Raw genomic sequence first — 20,880 nt, 5'->3', positions numbered from 1 at the left:
CGTATTAAATACAAATCTTATCTTCAAGGTGATATAATGTTATTTTTATTTATTGGAAATGAAACATGTCTTATATTTGATATTATTTTTATTCCTATATATTGATACTAATTAATATTAGATTTAAACTGAGTTTGTTTTAGTTTAAGTTTGATTTAAACGAATCCAAAACGAGTTTATCAAATACAAACTTGAGTCTAAGCCCAAACTATATATATTAAAATTCACAAACTCAAGCTATGGAGCTGAGCGGCCCATGAGCCATGTGAGCTCACTGTATTTAAGAAAAAAGACACATTATAATTAAACTTTATACTACATTTTTGTTTCAATAAAGACGGAAGGAAGGAAAAAGACACCTTATAATTAAATGTTATACAATAGGTGGGACAAGGTCTTTTGGCCATTATTTATTGCAATGGTGCAGAATGAGTTGTAACCCATTATAAGTCTATGTTTAGCTGAATAAGTCGCTTCAATGCTACCAAACTTGCAATAAAAATCAAACTGACGTGTGCAGAGACTGATTACAGAACGTGTTACAACTCAATTTAGATCTCCATCATCTATTCTAATAAAATATTAAAATTGATAGATTTGAAGTTTCAGTACGCTTTGGAATTGGGTTTTATCTCTTCATCTAGTAGAATATTGCGATTTGCTGAAAGATCAACTCAAGGAAAGAAAAGTTATCTAAGATTGATATATAGAGAAGAATGAAATGCATAATGATGGTTTCCATGGCTATCGTCTACCGACCTTCTAAACTGACTGTTATTTCTACCTTTGATTCTGGTTTACTGCTAGAAGAAGAAGGCATGTCAAATTTTCCTCTCTTTAAAATGAAGGCTGGCGCTTTGGGAGCTGGAAGGGTCACAGTTTCACCGCCTAGCATGACAATAACCATGGACATGGTGGGACGATCATCTGGGTCTTCTTGCACGCATAAGAGCCCAATATTTATGCACTTCAATATTTCGTCTGTTTTCCAACTTTCTCTCAGTTTCTGGTCAATTAAATCCAGTGCCTTGTCTTCTTGCCACAATCTCCATGCCTGAAGAGTAGTTCAAAAAATTACTAGTTGGTAAGAATAGAAAATGACCAAAGAGGCAATGGGCATGCAGAAGTCAGACTACTTACATAACCTAGAAGGCTTAAAGCTTCTTCTGAATTGTAGAATCCAGTGTTCTTTTTTCCACTTATAATCTCAAGTACCACCACACCAAAACTAAAAACATCGGATTTGACTGAGAAAAATCCATCTAATGCATACTCTGGGGACATATAACCACTGCAAAAATTGTATTATTATTATTTTTTTAACTGAAACGGGCAACTGAAAGGCTTTGGTGGAAAACATAAAATTTTACTTTGATGAAATTATGTAACTTACTAAGTTCCCACCACCCGATTTGTGGCCCCCTCTGTTTGTGTTTCTTCAAAAATCTTTGCCAACCCAAAATCAGAAATTTTGGGATTCATCTCATGATCCAATAGAATGTTACTAGTTTTCAAATCTCTATGAATGATTCTCAACCTAGAATCTTGGTGAAGATAGACAAGTCCTCGAACAATTCCCAAAATGATATTGAAGCGTGTCTCCCAATCCAGTAATATGCTGAGAGTAGGATCTGGAAGAGTTTTCATTTCCCAATATTAGTACTATGGTCACTTCGTATCAATCCAAATACAATATGGTCTATTGGCAAAAAATTAGACTCGTTAGAGGCTGACCAAATATAAAGAAATCTAAGCTTTTATTAGGCATGTATTCATAGAGCAAAATCCTTTCGCCCCCTTCTATACAGTAGCCCAAAATTCTAACAAGATTTCGATGTTGGAGCTTAGCAATCAACACAACCTCGTTCTTAAACTCCTGCAAACCCTGTCCTGAAACACTTGAGAGCCTCTTAACAGCAAATTCTTGAGCTCCTGAAAACTTACCCTGGAATGTATATTATTTTATAAAATACAAGGATTATTATACTTATGACTAAAACCTAGTGACAAAAGTATCGATAAATCTTTTAAATATTAAAATATTACCTTGTAAACGGGGCCAAAGCCTCCTTTCCCAAGCTTGTTTGCTTCAGAGAAGTTATCTGTAGCGGCTAGTATGCTTCTGAAATCAAAGAAAGGTAAGTCTATGCCTTTTTTATCCTCCTCTCTGAACTGGCCAGAGTCTATCAGATCTCTGACGTGCATCTGACTGTTATATAAGTGAAGCCCCAGAGCTCTTTGCATTTCTTCTGTATTCAAAAAATTAATTATTCGTAACTTAATCAGTCCTATTTAAATAATATTTGAATAAATGGATTCTAGTTGGTTACCTTGTCTGTTGGCCTTTTTCTTTTGCATGTAGCCATATGCAATGACGCATGCCATAACAGTAAAACTTGCCATAGTCACCAAAGCAATCAGAGTCCCTCGAAACTTTCGATGAGAAATGTCGTCTCTTCTGTTAGATCCTACTACTACAAGAAGGAAAATTGACTAGTCTCGCTCAGAAATCATGGAGAATGGAAAGTGATTAGAAACGAAAAGGGTATTAATCACCTGAATCAGGCAGCCAACGGAGATATATGTCACGGCCACCATCTGTGTAATTCTCCTGAATATTGTTGAGATCTTCAGTCCAAAGCCAGCATGTGGAATTTATTCTACTGTCCCTTCTTGTTATATTTGGTGTTTCAAACGAATAAGCTTGACACCCGCATTTTTCCAAACATTTTTCTCTGCATCCAATTTCACCTGGGGCCTCAACTTCCTTATCTGGCTTTCCCAGTTTCATCATTTCTAATTTCGAGAAGTTTCCATCGCTAGACTTGTTGCATAATAGAGGTGTTCTTCTTCGGCACCCTTGAGAAAAATCACCAGGTGACACAATTTCAAATGGAGGTAAACACTTGCATCCTGTCTGGGTATTGCAGATAGCGTTGTTTCCACAGAATTTAAACACACTGCACTTATCTCTCGGTTCCCGCCAGATCAAAGGCCATGAATCTGACTGATTATTTCGGATGAAATATTGTATCTGTCCATCATAATTCATAACTAACATCATATTACTTCTATCGATGTTTGAAGATGATGCAATTTTACAACTGGGACTACTACAATTCTTAAAAATATTTCTTAAGTCGGAGCCAGATTCTGTAGAGTTTGATAACATTGATGATATAACGGAGAAAACAGCAGACTTTATGAAATTTCCAGAAACTCCACTTCTCCAGTACACGTCGTCATCTTTAATAATAGTGTATTGGTTTCCGTTTTCTTCATCTTTCCGGAATACAGAGTTCCCTGGTGCTGGGTCATCATGACTTTTCCATGCAGTCAAATTAATGTTATCATCCATGTTCATACCAGGAAGAAATGTATCAGTTGGATTACTGAAGCTTGCCCAGACATCAGTCGATTTGCCGTTGTCTTCTTTTGTTAGAACCAGGTTTCCAGAATCGAAGAGCTTCACCATCCCTTTAAAGGAAGACGATCCTGAAAGCCCAGATGACCATTTGGGTTCGTTGTTTCCATCAAGTACCACGAGGTTACCATCTTCAGCAATGCAAAAAACCCCTGTACGCTTATCTAGTGGAGGCGATCGATTTGCAACCCATACAATTCTCCTTGGATTAGATCCAATATACCAAATTCCCACATATCTTCTGTTATCAGAGCTTCCATTAGGGGTGAAAAATCCTAATTCAAATCTTTTACTAGCTGAGATGAGAGTTTCATTTTTTCGATCACTGATGGAATCATTTAATGTTAAGGTATCTTTCGCATAACAGCATAGAAGATAAAAACAGAAAAAAATTGGGTATAAAATGAGCAGAGTACGTACCATTCCCAGCTTCCTCTTCATTATAGATGGGTGTGAGCAATTATACTTACAGAGAGTGGCCTCAAATTCCAATGGCATCCAGATGATTTTGTTAACTCTGATCTGCAGATTTCACTTTGAATATGTGGTGTGAGAGTGGACTTGTAGTCGACAACCAAGGTCAAGGTCGTCTAAGTTTGTACATCTCTTTATCTTTTTTATTTTGTGGGCTCATTCATCGTGAAACGCGTCTGCAACCATTTGTTTATAAACCTAATTATAGACATAATTATTGTGATCATTTGTACTAAAAAAAATGATTAAGCAATCCCTTTTTTTGTCCCTTTTTAAATTTATTGTATTTTGGTTATTGCTTAGAATTGTTTATTTATTCGTTAAATTAATTTAAGTTTATTAATGTTTAATTTTGAAATAATTTTTTTAACTCTTATCCACCTTCCTTTAGGACTAATTGCATTTATATTAGTTTTACATATCTTAAGAGAGATCCATTGAAAAGGTGCTTAATATATTCAATATTGACAATTTTAAACCAGCATGTTCTTCACTTGTAAGCGACTTCAAGTTGAATTTCAAGCCGTGCTTGGGTGAAAATGACATTGAAGAAATAAATAAAGTGTTTTATGTTATTGTAATTAGTAGGTTGGTGTATGTCACATAGTCCCCGGTTTGACCCGTGAACTAGACCGAAATTGGCCCATTCAAAACCAAAACTGGTACAAACTAAAATTAAAATCGGTTTTTGATGGTTCGATTCTGATTTTAATATTTTTAAACCATTGAACTGACGGTTCAAAAATTTATGAACCGGTATTTTTTCACATGAACCGGCAAATGCTTGCAAGGGACCACCATATTTTAAACATTTACTGGGACCGGGTCCCCTGCAAAATTTTAAAATATGGCTGCTTTTAAAACATTTGCAGGGACCGGGTCCTGCAAATGTGTAAAATATGAGTGGTGGGCTTTTTTTTTTTTAATTTTTTAATATAAAATTTTACTTATAAATATGTGTAAAATGTTTGAACTCTGAATACGTGGCCCCCGCACAACCCCCACCCTCCCCCCACACCCGACACCGGGCTCTTTTTTCCATTTGGATTAGAGAAACAGATACATAAAATTTATACTCTTTTAAGCTTTCATCTTTCCTTCAATATTTTGTTCCAGTTATATAAAATGTGTAACATGTTATCAATACAATCAACTCAGGTATATTTTACTCTTAATTATCTTTTAGTTATATTATTGTTTATTTATATATTATAAATACAAATATCTCAGTTATGATATTGTTCCATTTACAAAATACAAACTACTGATATTTTAGTTATTGTTATCTTCTATTTAAGTTTTCATTTATATTTATATTATATTAACAAATCGAAGTTAATAAAATCATGAATCTGAACCTGAAATCTAGAATATCATAAATCTAGATCCGAACTCCTGAATATTATTTATAACCTGAAGTTTACAAAATTATGAATCTGGACCTGAAGTTTTAAATCTCATAAATCTATAATTTGAAATCTTAAATAGTACTTGTAACCTAAAGTTTACAAAATTATGAATTTAAACTATAAATTCAAATTGAATTGAGTCAAATATCTCCTAACTTGAGTTTAGATCAATTTTAAAAATGAGTCAAATATAAAAGTTTTATCTATGGTGAAACTTGTTATTTGTAAAAGAGTTGTAGATATCGTAGATCCCTAACGAGGAAAAGATTTGTGGGGGGTGATCTTACCCATGTGATGGGATCCAAACAACTAAAACAATAGAGAAGAAGCTCTTTTATATTGAAGACTTCCTTTATAATTTTTACAAAAATCACATATAAAAGAGAGATTCAGTCGAGAGATAAAAAATAGGGGAAGTGAGAGATGAATCTATTTAGCTGAAAGAAAAGAGAAAAGAAGTTGACCAAAACAATTGAAAGCAAATTTGCTGTCTTCTTCTTCCTGCATGCACTTTTGCATCTTCCTTTGTGTGTGTGTGTTGGACATTTCTCTTGTGTCTCTCTTTACAACTTTTGAAGTGGGTGTGCGTTGAACCAAAAATAAGTTTTTTGGCTAATTTCTCTTTGTGGATTACGATTGAAAGCAAGAATAGTCTTGAGTAAGAAATAACAAACAGGAGTCCGACTTTGTGAGTGGAAGAGCTAAGATTTCCATTCTAATGTTCATGTTTTATTCTTTTGATAGGTTGAAAGAGTGAAAGATTGTTTTCTTATAGTTTTTTTTCATCTCATCACAGTAAGAAAACTTTTCATGTAAATTAGGTGATTGTTCTTCGTTGTGTTGTCGTATTTATTAGTCTATAGCCAAATTCATTTTGGTGGATCTCTTGAAAATTATCACTTGATTGAGATTAAAAATCTTGCCAAAAGATCAAAGGGTATTTTGTCACTACAAAATGTGAATTTGAGTACATTCAATGAATACGGTTCTAATCATTCCCCTATATCTCTGCATTATGCAGGGTGTTTGAGCAAGTTCTCACAACAGTTCAATCTAATTAGCAGAAGACTCTTTCAGGTTGATTTACAAGCCCCTTTATCCTGAGTATGGTCAACAAGTTTCACATCGATCGCATAATGTGAACCGGTGTGGAATGGTCAAAATATACAGCTAGCATATACCATGTTCAATGAGCTGTAAAATGCAGAAGATTAAAGCAACAACAACCCATTCAACCATAGCGGTCCATAAGTAGAAAACGTGTCTTAAACCAAAAATATAAAATAATTGAAAATTCTATATGATGTTGATAGCATGGTAAGATGTGAAAGCCTTTGGAAAAATGAACAAGGAATAAGCTTCAGCACGTAACGGTGGCAAATAAGGTTCTAGTCGTCAATTTCAATTTATTTTAATAGGCTAACAGCCTTCATAGATACAATAAATAGACGGCGTCACAAGTCTTCCTGTATATAGAAAAACTTGTGCCTCTTGCTTTTGATTGATTTGAATTTCTGGAGAGACGCATTAAGATGATGAGGCCAGTTGCCGTGTACGCACTGTTTGCCCAAGATTCTGAAAAAGCATTTTAACAAAGTTAAACATTAGACTAGTCAATAGATCCGCAACAATATAAGCTTTGGGGACCAGAACCAGCCCATTAACAAGTGAAGTCTCTAAGCATGACCCATAATATAGCAAGTCGTGCCACATCGCCCCTGAGCACAGACTATTGGCAAGATGATCATTAATTTAATAATAAAATATATTTTTTGAAATTAAATAATTAAATATTACTACATGTTAGGAAAATGAATTATGGTTAAAAAAATAAGTTTATTTATATTTTGTGAGTTGAGTTATTAGGGGTAATTTCACTTATGTGAGAATTGAAAATACTTAAGTTTTATTTATAGTAGGCGAAGAAAATTGTTAGAATATGTTTTTCTATATGAGACACTTTTGCACTTTACACTTTTACAAAAGGTCAAAAAACTTGTTTTCATTTAAGGTATAGTGAAATTTCAAAGTTTTACTTTCTAATTTTCAAAAATCTAAACGTCTACTGATGAATTAAATTCTATTAAAATTTTTAGTTTGGATTAAGGATGAAATCATCATTTTAATAATATTATTAAAAATATATATGATTCATTATACTTTCCCTCCCAAATTTTAAAAACTAACTTTACTCCCACTTAAAGTTTTCTAAATCTGAAGAGTTACATTCCCCTCCCCCCCCCCCCCCCCCCCAAAACCTAGGATTTTCATCTTTTTTTCCAATTTAAGCTACCCTAAAAATTTTAAAAATAGCAGTTTCACCCTCTCATAAACTTCAGTTTCTGACATCATCTCCATCCGTCTCTGGCCACCTTTTTCGCTTGAGTAGAGCCAACATCAGCCTTCCCTTACCTGAGAAATCCATCAGAGACGAGTGCGACAAAGTCTTTGTAGCAATATGCACTCTTCGTTGCACCATGTGACGAACAGATCATCATCTCTTTGTCATATCGTGCGCCGAACAGATCATCATCGAAAAGTGAAGTTTAAGAGAGAGGTGAAACTGCTATTTTTAAAAGTTCTAAGGGGTGATTAAAATTGAAAAAAGATGGAAACCACAGGTTTTTTTTTGAAGGGGGGAATATGAGTTTTCAAAGTTATAAAACTTTAAACAGTGGTAAAATTGTTTGTTTTTAAAACTTGAGAGAGAAAATATAATTAATTATATATATTTTTAATAATATTAATAAAATAACGATTTCACTCTTAACCCCAACTGAAAATTTTAATAGAATTTGACTTATGGGTAGATGTTTGGGTTTTTTAAAGTTGAAAAATAAGACTTTAAAGTTTAACTATACCTTGGGTGGGAATAGGTCTTTTGGCCTCTACAAAAGTATTCAATCTTTCCAATATGAAACTTCTGTATATATTCTACACTTTTACAAAAGTGTTCCACATTGAAAAAATACACTCCCATAGCTTTCTTCATTTAGTATAAATAAAGCTCAAGTATCATTTAATTTTCAACCAAACTCAAGTTTTTAGTTATTCCATATAAATGGGTTGATCTTAAAAATCCAACTCATTTCTTATAAATAGGTTTAATTTCTTTATTTTTCATCATACTACAATTTCTTTTTATGTTTTCTTTTATTAGAAAACAAAATTGTTTAAATTTATTAATTAACAACTTAAAATTTATTATTTATTATTTTTTTCAATTTTAATTATATTTAATTATTTATTATTTTTAATGGGTTGTACTGGGTCAATCTATGGCTCTTATCCAAAAGCCCTAACATAACTTGCATGGTTTGTGGGTTTGACATGATATACTACAATATCGAATTATACTCTCATGAATTGTTTAAAAATGGTGGATCTAGGCTATGGGCTTAGCCCGACCCCTTACCAAGTCTACCAATGACTCAATTGTTAATCTTAGGATTTTGTGATTTCACTCATTTCTGAGCTCTTCTTTACTATAATTGTTCAATGTTATATGATGTTTCTATATGTTGCAAATGCATGAGTTGGAAAAGTTTTAATTATACCCTTTTTAAGATTCCATTAACACTCCCTTATTTTATCTGAAGCATTATGACCAATAACATTACCTTAATAGAATTGTCAAGATGATCTGGCAGAAAGAATTTCACCTTTGAGACTGGCTACCAAGTAGATAACCAAATCATATTTTGAAAAAAATATTTTACAGAATGGATGTAACATCCTCATCGTTTTGGAAGAAAGAATAAAGATTAGATAAATAGAATGTGAGTCTTAAATGATCAAGACGTAACTTATTGTGCTGTAAGACTTTGCAGTGCTTCGTGATGGACAGTACTGCAGAAAAGATGAAGCGAAGAGAAGGGAAGGAAAGGTTGGCGTTTGATTTGGTGTAAACCAAGAGAACAATGAATTTTGTGGGAAATCTGAAGACTTTTTCAGGTGGATGCCAGAAGGACAAAGTTGATCCAGCAATCAGATACACATGCGGTGCAGGTGAAGCTGGTGGAACTGTCGTGTGTTGAAGTCAATGACCATGGTTCAGAGTTCCGATGCATGAGAATGCAAATGCACCGCTTCAATCTCCAAACAACCGGCCTTTGTAGAAGCATCGAATGGAGTGCTCCCCAAACCGCCGCTTAGCTATGTATGAGACTATCGAATTTTTTACCCTAAAATAGGTTGCCTATATATTTACACCACATCAAGGCCAACTTCTTATTCGATTGTTTTTCAATCCAAATTTAGAATTTCATTAACTCATTTTTTGTTTTAATAATCAATACTCCAATTATATTATAACAAATATTAAAAAATATTATAATATAATATTAAAATATTAAACAATAAATTATATTTTATATAAAATTATAAATATGAATCTTTATAAAGATATAAACAATATTAGTTTAGATATTTCAATATATAAAATGATAAAAATGTTTAAACTATAAAAAATGTTTTATATATATATATATATAGAGGTCGGCAAAATATTCAACATCCCTTATTTATGGGACAATGACCATGTGAACTCCATACCATTTTAATTCAAAGAAATACGCCAAATACATTCGGGGGTTATTTGGTTCCAGTTTTTGAAGATTACCTTGGTAACATATCTTTTATTCTCTTATTTGGTTTACCAGTAATAAAATATTACAGTAATCTTTTATTATCAATGCTGACGTAACAGGTAATATAGATGGTAATTTGATTACCACCTTCATCTTAGATTTTTAAATATTACCAAGATAATTTTGATTTTATTATAATTATATTATTATTTATTAATTTTTTGAGACAAAAATAAATTTATTTTTAATTAATATGATAAATAATATAAAAATTATTTAAAAAAATTATATTTAAGGGCGTTTAAGTAAAATAATTTACTAGTAATCTTTTATTATTTTTAACCAAACATAATAATTATTTATATCTATCAAATTTTATCAAATATAGTAATCATTTATATTCAGTAATCTTCTAAATAATCTATCTTTAAGGTACTCTTTCTATTTTGATAATAAAATATTATTCAAACCAAACGCTCCCCTTAACTCATCCACGAATGGTCGATGGGTAGATATGTCACCGATTATAGGAGTCGTCCAGATGTTGAGATGGCACACAAAGCACATTCCGGGATAGGATTCTATCTCAGCTATCTTCACTGGAGATACAGTAAGTACTAATTTATTAAGCATTAACATATACTCTGGATATAACAATAATGAATACTGAAAATAAATATTTTGTAGAATAATGTTAATTTTCCATTAGATTTATCTCTAGTTGAGAGAGATACGGAGTGGTATGAGGATATCGTCCAATATACAAGGGTGTCAGATAGTCGATCTTCTTCGGTGTCAGGAGATGCACTATCGAGTCCTCGTGATGTTAGTTCTCCGATCGTTGCTCATCCTCCTGTTGGTACTCGTGTTTAGCCCTCTCCCACGTGCCCGATTAGCTACCCTGTCGAGGAGCTTATATCACCGGATCTCGTGCCTAGGCCCCCTACCACTGAGCACATATCATTAGATCCTATGCTTATGCCCTCTACCACTGAGCAGATATTAGATGATCCTCCTGTCATTAGACCAGATTTCTTTATTCATCACTTCGATGGTGCATTGGCTCGACGGAGAAATTTTATCTTAGCTCAACTTATTGGGTTAGAGGCTAAGATGGAGGATAGGTTTAGTCGCATTGAGGGTAGGATAACTCTTATGGAGGATAAACTGAGTCGTATTGTGGATACGACGACTTGTACGGAGGCCAAACAATTTCATCACCATACAAATACTGTCGGACAGGTAAACAAGTTAATACTTTACATGATATTTCTTCTATTTATATACGTAATCATATAAACCTTATAATAATTGTACATGATATTATAGCCTTCTTGGGACGATGGTGGCAGACTATCGACAGGGGCTTTCACGTTCCCGTCTCCACCTGTTATCGATATGAGTGCTAACTGCTTCTTGTACTTAGACCGCATGTTACAATGAAGGTGGTGACAACAATAACCGTGGTGCACACTAGGGAATACTTCAGTCATTGTAGAAAATATGCTGACATGTTGATCTGAAATGATGGCTAAATGAGGTACTTCACCAATACAATCCCTCAGCTTTGTTAAAAACCAGCATCATGTGTCATGATCTTCCCTGGGACCAATCCCAAAAGCAACTGCATATATCTGATTATTCTCATCTAATGCAACAACAATAAATAGTTGACCTAGATATCTACCTTTTAAGAAAGCAACATCAATACAAATAACCAATCGAATATATTGTTGAAATGCACGGATACTATAACCGAATGTCATGTAAAAGTATTTAAATCAATCGTGCTCATCCATTATTGTATGTGTCACCATCCTTGGATTACAACATTCTAAATTGAGGCAATACTCCGACAGCAACATAAATGACTCTTCTGGTGTCTCCCTCAATGATTGAAGCGCCTAATTTCTCGCCCGCCATGCTTGTGCGTATAATATATCAATTTTATATCGGTCAGCGATATCAACAATGATCTCCTTCGATCGATAAACACGATCAACTAAAATGAATTTGGTTCTCAAAATTTGTCCCAAAGCTCGGGCACCTGTTTGCCTATGATTAGGTAATATCTAATCTCTGCAACATGTGTGGCAGCTATCCATATGACGTAATTCAAAGCTATCACTTTGTCCCACCCTAACTGCCTGTGCACGCCATTTACATTCTTCGTCGCGACATTTAAGCACTCATCTAAGTGTGTCGGATTTGTCCACGAAAAATTGATATCCCCTACGAAGCGCGTCTTGATGTATCGCATCAATGACATGTTGTTTATTAGGAAATAATGTACCAACTTTTGAAGAATCAGTGTCGGTCGATGCTTTAGAGTTTCTAGATGTAGATGGTTGATTAAGAAAAGGTGGTAACCAATGAAATGCATCAGTACGAACATTCCCACCAGTAGGATTTATTTCTGGAAAATAACTTGTACCTCCAATATCGTTATTAACATAGGTCTTCTCTTCAACCTCTGGTTCTTCAATTGGAATATCATGTACAACCTTTCCATTAAATTCACTCCACTCTGGAAAAGTTGTTTCGTCCCCATTAAGAAATTCTTCTGCTCGATATAATGCATCAACATTAACTTCATTTATATATGCAAAACCTTCCTCTAAGAATTCTTATTTCGGATTGATCTCGATATTTTGAATCTCTTCTACACCAATAGTTTGATTTTCTGGATAACTGCTCGACTCACCACCTTGAAAATCTTCATCTGCTTGTTGATCCTCATAACTATCATCAGTAACTATAGTTATAACAAAAACTGGAACACATTCTTTGAAGAGGTTAGATAGACCGTTAAGAACCTCAACATCTTCATCATTCAAAATTTCTACCAGAACACCGTCGTCGAGATGCCTCGGTTTCATGCTTAACTGAATGTTAAATATCCGTCGATCTATATTACACTTGTCGCTCACTATTTCGATTAATTCTTCGAATGATGTGTGTTCTGGAATTTTAATCAATTTCCTATTATCTCTAATATATTTTATAACATTGTCACCATTTTCTATCCAATTTCCCCCATATCTAATTGAAGTATATCCAGCCATTTAGATTAATTCTATAATAAAATATATAATCAATATAAATAATACGACTGAAAATACTATTTACAGATGTTTATTGCACAATTATACCAATTCCATAATTCAATTATATATTGTGACTACTTAAATATATCATGTTTTGGTTTTATCATTTAAAAAATAATAATTTAATTTAAAAGGGTAGTTTTGGTATTTAAGGGGATATTTGAGGCATTTTGTTTAAATACTTTAATATAAGGGTATTTTTGCTTAAACCCTAAAATTTGGGGTAAATTTGTATATTGCCCAAATAAAATATATAATCAACATAAATAATACGACTGAAAATACTATTTATAGATGTCTATTACACAATTATACCTATTTCATAATTCAATTTGACATAATAATATTATTAAACATAGCCTACTAATTTTTATTATTTTACTTATTACATACAACTATAATTTATTATATAAAAATCACATATAATTGTATTATTAATAAAATAATAACGATTGAAGTAATATCATATTATCCTATACTATTATAATATTTACAACATAACCTATATAATTTTTATTATTTTACATATTACACACAACTATAATTACATTATTAATAAAATAATAACAATTAAAGTAATGACAGGGATAAATACCTCGAAATGACGAACTTTTCTCTTCACGCCCGAAATCTTGAACACGGACTTATTTTCTCTCTTCAGAAATCTCTCTCAGATATGTGAAAAATTAAGGAAGATATGTGGTTTATATAGAAATAGAGGAATGATAGTTTTGGTATTATTTTGGGGTATTTTTGTTTAAATGCTATGATTAGGGGTATTTTTGTTTAAACCCCAACATTAGGGGTAAATTTGTTTATTACCCTTAAATAAAATAATAATTTAATTTAGAAGGGTAGTTTTGGTATTTAAGGGGATATTTGAGACATTTTCATTTAAATACTTTAATTTAAGGGTATTTTTGCTTTAATCCCAAAATTTAGGGTAAATTTTTTATTACCCCAATAAAAAGGGCATTTATTTTAATTTCCCCAAATTATATTATAATAATATTAAACAATATTATAGTATAAAATTAAAACATTAAACAATAACATATTATATTTCATATGAAATTATAACTATGAATCTTTATAAGGATATAGACAATAACAATTTAGATATTTCAATACATAAAATAATAAAAATGTTTAAATTATAAAAAGTGTTTAATGTATATATAAATAGGTCGGCAAAATATTCAACGCCCCTTATTTATGGGACAATGACCATGTGAACTCCATACCATTTTAAATCAAAGAAATACGCCAAATACATTTGGGGGTCATTTGGTTCCAGTTTTTAAAGATTATCTTGGTAATCTATTTTTTATTCTCTTATTTAGTTTACCTGTAATATTTTATTATCAATACTGACGTGACAGATAATATAAGTGGTAATCTGATTACCACATTCACCTTAGGTATTTAAAAATTACTAAGGTAATCTTGATTTTATTATAATTATATTATTATTTATTAATTTTTTGAGATAAAAATAAATTTATTTTTAATTAATATGATAAATAATATAAAAAATATTTAAAATAATTATATTCAAGGGCTTTTAAGTAAAATAATTTACTAGTAATCTTTTATTACCTTTAACCAAACACAATAATTATTTATATCTATAAAATTTTATCAAACATAGTAATCATTTATACCCAGTAATCTTTTAAATAATTTATCTTCAAGTTACTCTTTCTATTCTGATAATAAAATATTATTCAAACTAAACGCTCCCTTAAGCTCATCCACGAATGGTCAATTATGTATGAAATTAATTAAATGATTCAATACTTGGGATACGTTTTCAGCTTAGGATATGACCAATAAACATGAGATAAGAAAAAAGAATTGAAAAGAGATGGCGAGAGTTGGAAAGTTTACAGTGTGGTAGGGGTACATTATAGCTGCTGTAGGAGCAGTGAAAATCAGTATCCGCCAGAGATACGTAGTTAGTATTAGATTCATCAAATTTAAATATAAATAAATTTGAATTTAGTTTAAATCCTAAATCATTAATTTAAATTTAAGTTTAAACTAATTAAAGATATTATCATTAGAGATTGTATAGTAACATAAATAGTATCAATAACATTTAAATAGTATTCTTAACAAGATAAATAAATAATATCATCATAACAAAATTCAAACAAATTATTAAATAAAAACTTTAATTTAAATTTGATTTAAATTAAACTAAATATTAATTTGAATTAAAATGAGTCAATTCATACCTAACTTTACACGTTGTCCACGACTATTTGTGTGAAGTATTGGGGGAGTTAGTATACACGCTAAATACACGAATCTATTGTGGGGTTCGTAGTTCATACTTATGCACTAATAGGATTGACTTTTCTTATTGGAATTGTGAATTTATACGGTGGTCCAATAGCAATACCCCACATCTCAACCTAGTTGTTTATATATATATATATATATATATATATATATATATATATATATATATATATATATTATTTGACACTACTTGATTATAATCGTAACTAAATTTCCCAATACATTTTTGTAAGAAATTTAATTATTTATATTATGAGAAATTCGAAAGAAATTGAATAAGAATTATGTGCCTTCCAAATCTTTATTTTCAAAGATCAAAATAAAAAACATAAAAGCAACACGCCATCTGGCCCTATATTAGGAATTCTCGGAAGTTAAATACGTAAAAGTCAAAAGTACCCCTGACAAACTTCTCAGAAACTGATAGGCAACGGCAGATCAAAAGAGGCAGAAGCTAACCAGCTATTATCTACACGTTCCTTTTCTGTCATCCGGAAGGAGCCAGGCCATCTCTTCTCTCTCTTTCCAGGAAGATACTCTTCCAACTTTCCTCTCTTTCTTATATATATATACATGCACATTTTCATGCTCAAGAATTGCGATACAATTTGATTTCTCTCTTATACATTTTAAATTCAAAGAAATCGAAGAACAAGAATTATTATGGAGGGGATAAGCAAGAAGGCCGGTTTTGAGGATCTGTTGCCTGTAATGGCAGATCAGTTAGGCGGTGAAGGTCTGATAAGGGAGCTTTGTAAAGGGTTCGAGGCATTGATGGATAAAGAAAAGGAGGTCATCACGATAGAGAGTTTGAAGAAGAACTCTGCTCTTCTGGGGTTGCAAGGACTGAGAGATGATGAGCTTGTCAGCATGGTTGAAGAAGGTGATCTTGATGGTGATGGTGCCTTAAACGAAATGGAGTTTTGCGTCTTGATGTTCAGATTAAGCCCTCAGTTAATGGAAGAGTCACAGTTTTGGCTTGAAGAAGCATTAGAGGAGGAGCTGAAGAAAGCCGGGTTTTGAAAGAATCTAATTTACGTTTTCTACAGCAGGGCAGGGCAGAGCAATGTTTTGCAGTGACAAATTAACAGCACATACAGGGAAATAACACCTTACTAAATCGGATATTTTTATTCTTCTTGGGCGGTGATGAATACCGGCCGAAACCTGTTTACTGAAGCTTAAAATAATAGAATCATCTTATTTATGTATTTATATAATATTTTCATAATCAGCCCATATGTTGATGTAATGGAGGGACGGTTTAATCTAATCAATAGTCAGGTCATTTAATTAGTAAAAAGATCTATTAATGGTTTAAAAATAATTTTTTTTATTAAATTTGTAATCTGAATTATTTTACTATTAAAAAAAACTTAATTTAATAGTATATATATTCAAAATTGGTAGATTAAGTCTTAGGTTTAATTTTAATAATTAATTTAAAAAAAAATAGTTGATTTTTTATGTTGAATTATTTTAATTTATAACCTGATTTTTTAAAATCATGTTTTTACATCTTTTTAAAACTAATTGAATATGATCTCTCTCTCTCTATTTGTATATAAAGAGGTAAGGCTTCCCAAAAAAACCAATATATATGTGAAAAGAGGTAGGTTTGCCCCAAAAAAGCATGCAAGCCGATCTATTAAGGTTCTACAAAGGCACAATTTAAAGGGTTTTAGGTTATGTCACGAGCATATCATACTTGTGGATAAATTCGTCCTATAAAATTTGTCAATTGACAAATCTTGACATGACATAGTCTATGGACACAATGGGTTATACTATATTCGATCTAATATAATTCACTGTTGTGTCTACCCTTAATAATATGCAAAGTCTACTTAACTAAATACATGCCATTTGGCTTACATTCATAGGCAACCTTCATTTTGTTTCTTCTAAATTTTCTGTTGCAATTATATTTCTTCATAGCACGATGCACAATAACTACAAAAGAAGAAACAATTAGTTGTCTGATGAACACATAACGATTAAACACGCGCAACTTATAATACGAGTAGAAATCTTGCTATCTAAAATAATGGGAAAAGTGGGTTTTAGTAGTTTTAATCGTACATACGATATCTTCAACATGTCATTTTCATCTCTTATTATTCATGAGCCCACGTTTTATTATTATCATTTACCTTTCTCATATATGAATAACACAATTACCTGACACTTTTCTATATTTAGATTCAATAAATTAGGATTTAAATGCACATTTTTACATAATTGTGTCAGAATACTTTCATGTGGATTGCACATATGCAAAAGGATGATAATTTTATAATTCATACTATTACCCTGTCGAATTTCATCCAAAACACTTGAAAGATTTTTGAGCAGAAGACTAAACTTCTTTTAAAATTCATCTAATTATTTACTAGCATTAAATAACATCCCTGCACTTTACGTTCTTCTCTCTTTGGTAGAATTTTCTTCCTAGATAAATTCCAATGCCTTTTCTTAGGTATATTTAGGCCAGCAAAATGACAAGAGGCTTTGATTGTATGAAATCATAATCTCAAAGTTGTCTGCCATAATATACGGAAGCATAAACGTCTAGCCCACCAAGAAGGCCCTTATGCTTTACACTGAAAATGATGGGCTATAAACACAAACTTGTAGTCTGCAAGAAAAAAAACCCATTGTTTGATATCCAAAACAAGCCATGGCAACTTCTGGAACTGCCAGCTCAAAATATTTACACATTCATAGGAATATTTCGTTTCCCAGTCACAAAAAAGGAAAAATTCTCTCTAATCTCTCAAGGTTCCCCAGTCACAAAAATAGCAATAAGGTGTGGATTTTGTAAAGAAGACTATGGTAGTCGTCTCCGTACCTAGAAGAAGCTTGTTCATTGTAAATTGAAGCACATAGAACAAGACCACTCGATCATTTCTGCGCACAATATTAACCTCAATTAATTTGTTTTGTTTAGCTTTTATCCAATATTGGTATCAGATTTTTATGCTTTGTTCTCATGTAAATCTCGTGATGAAAATGCATGTTTATGAGTTAAATGAGTGTAACAAATGACTAATTGATGACATTAGTAATTTCAATTAACCAAATCAACATAGTTTCCTATATTTGTGATGTGATTATTTTCTTTATATCTGTTAAAATGCCTTTTTTAATCCCAGAAAATTGTACCTAGTTGTAGTACTATATGCGAGCGTTAAATTGATAACAAGATCACTTCACTCAAAACAATTTAAAACTGAAAAAAGAAATGATCTTTTAAAGATGTGTAAATGAATCTATTTAAGAAGTTTCTGTGGTTTTTCTGAATTTGTGTTTTTGAGTGATTTTTTGGCCTTGACAATATTGTTTTTCCTGTGTTATTTTTGCATAATCTCATAGGACTTTATGCAAGCTACAATTCCGAGTAAGAATTACTAAAAAGGCATTTAAACAAATGTTGCTTTTAGAGAAGTGCTATCTAATTGCTAGATTAGTGTGTTGATGGCATTGGACAAGCCACCAATTATGTCATGAAGTTGCGAATCGCATTGGGTTCGATTGACCATTCTTTAACTGCTGGAACAAGTTGGTTTGCAGTGATAGTATCATGTTACCCTGGAGAAGGAACTAGTTGGTCTTTGGAGACATGTTTAGTTTCTTCAACAGGAGAGACGTTATGACTAGTTTCGATAGCCTCGTAAATTAGAATTTTCTTTGATCTTTTCCTATGAGATGTCATGAGAAGAGTGTTCCGACAAAGATTGGTGGAAGGACAAAGGAGAGATTTCTTAGACTTTAATATTCTTCTGCAAGGGGCCATCAAAAGAATTATTCATTGGAAATATGATTCCATTGGAAAGTTAGGAAAAGCATGTCAAAGACTTTTCTTTTAGCACCAAATTGTTGATATGATAATTCATCCACAACGATAAGTACCCAAGAATGGGTTTTGTGCAAGAAAATGGTGATGAGTGATAATGATAAATGAGTAATAAGAATTAATGGGATGATTGCAAGAAATGAAGGAAATAAAGGAGATAATGAAATAATGAATAATGTCATTGCTTGGAAATTACGTCCACCATTACGTTGTTATTTGCTTTAACTGAAGTTTAACAGAGAAACTATAAATTATACAATGAATTAACTAAAAAAAGTAAATCTAACATCTACTCTTCATTGTTTACAAGATAAAAGAAAATTTCTACTATATAAGAGATATATCTAGATTTTAATATATATTTAAAATAAAAGAGAATAATTTGATAATATCAAATTCTGTTTTTCTCGTTGTTTTAGGTAAAAAGATCTATATCCATATTTGAATTGATCTATGTGTAGATGACTTACTTTATCGTTATATATTGTTATTATATAATGGTTAATTGTGTCTTTGGATTATTTTTTTTATTAGTTTTACCAAAAAAAAAAGGGTCTTTCCTCATCTCTTAAATAGGGGAGATACAAGTTCTTGTGAGCTTCATCAGTTGTCAAGTCTTCTCAGCCAACAACCCACAATTAATCTAAAACACAGAATATGTCTGAACAATATGCTATATCTCTTATCCTTTTCATGATGGTTTGCCTGCCATTGTGCATGACTATACAAAGATTTCTATTCACATTTCAATTTTTAATAATTTCAATATATAGCAGCGGTCAACAGAGATTGATATTCTTCTCTTAGTCTCTCATTTTTCTTTTGATACAAGAAAAAAATAATGGATAATATCTCTGGCAACTTGTGGAAAGAAAAAAGAACGGAGGTGACAAGTCAATGAGTCAAATTCATGAGATCCAAGTAAAGTAGGGAACAAAAGTGTGCAACACAAACAACACATAATCATGCCTCCCCTTAAATTCCTCATTAAGATCAATATCAGGGAGACATGGCGATCACTTCAGATCTTTTAAGAAAAACTTGTGCATGGACCCATTTCTTCTAAAACCCTAGCCTTCAATTTGATTTTGACGACAGTTTTTGTGTAGATTCAGCCGTATCTGTAAAGTCCTAGCACTATCTACAAACTTAATCAAGCAACATGCCATATTTACTATTTTTATTGGAAGCTTAAGTCATCCATTATCACGAAGGATACTGTCCCATAAACTGTATGGCTATGTTTACTCCTCAACTCTCTTATGAATGTGCTCCCCACCTATATATGCTCATCTATGTGAAAATTAAAAAGCTAGAAGCAAATGAAGTGTCATATTTATATATAAAATAAAAAGCAAGTTTAAAGACTTGTCTCCTCCATGTCCATAATTATCTTCCAGAAAGACACACACTTTGTGCGTACTTTGTACTCGAGCTAATGTTGGATAAATAGGCCCCCAGTGCTAGCCATAATGGAAACATGAGAAGATATGCAGAGAGCTACATCTCCTTCTACAGGATTGAATTGCCCCCCTTGAACATTAAATCACTAGGGTTTTGAAGGAATCTAATTGGTTTAAGTTAGATACAAAAAGGCTATTATTATAATAGTCTTCTGCTTAAAGATCATGAAAGTTTGTGGCTTGTAATTAAGAAATTACTAGTCAGTCTCCTTCATGCTCGTGTTGAACCATCGGCATGGTTTTTCCCTATA

At 32.0% G+C, this 20,880-nt stretch overlaps 2 protein-coding genes across 6 annotated transcripts; one reads left to right on the top strand and one right to left on the bottom strand.

The window, feature by feature from the left end:
• Positions 1-456: 456 nt before the first annotated feature.
• Positions 457-4,061, bottom strand: LOC123195494 (G-type lectin S-receptor-like serine/threonine-protein kinase At4g03230). Of its 5 annotated transcripts, none has more exons than XM_044609230.1 (8): positions 3,845-4,057; positions 2,557-3,720; positions 2,331-2,474; positions 2,047-2,249; positions 1,735-1,945; positions 1,394-1,631; positions 1,141-1,291; positions 457-1,054 (listed from the first exon to the last, which is right to left on the bottom strand). In XM_044609230.1, the coding sequence occupies exons 2-8, from the start codon at positions 3,473-3,475 to the stop codon at positions 752-754; spliced, it is 2,169 nt and encodes a 722-aa protein (XP_044465165.1). In that variant the 5' UTR covers positions 3,476-3,720; positions 3,845-4,057; the 3' UTR covers positions 457-751. The 5 variants fall into 5 exon arrangements, with proteins under 5 accessions (XP_044465165.1, XP_044465166.1, XP_044465164.1 ...); XM_044609231.1 differs by having other exon boundaries at positions 2,557-3,665; XM_044609229.1 differs by having other exon boundaries at positions 2,047-2,246; positions 2,557-4,061.
• Positions 4,062-15,696: 11,635 nt separating this feature from the next.
• On the top strand, positions 15,697-16,525 carry LOC123196005 (calcium-binding protein PBP1-like). The gene has a single exon (XM_044609891.1). It carries the CDS (start codon positions 15,974-15,976, stop codon positions 16,331-16,333), a length of 360 nt encoding a protein of 119 aa, XP_044465826.1. The 5' UTR covers positions 15,697-15,973; the 3' UTR covers positions 16,334-16,525.
• The last annotated feature ends 4,355 nt before the right edge of the window (positions 16,526-20,880 follow it).

Source organism: Mangifera indica, chromosome 14 (assembly GCF_011075055.1).
Source record: "Mangifera indica cultivar Alphonso chromosome 14, CATAS_Mindica_2.1, whole genome shotgun sequence".
Taxonomy (NCBI): Eukaryota; Viridiplantae; Streptophyta; class Magnoliopsida; order Sapindales; family Anacardiaceae; genus Mangifera; species Mangifera indica.
This window is presented reverse-complemented; position numbering and strand designations above follow the sequence as displayed.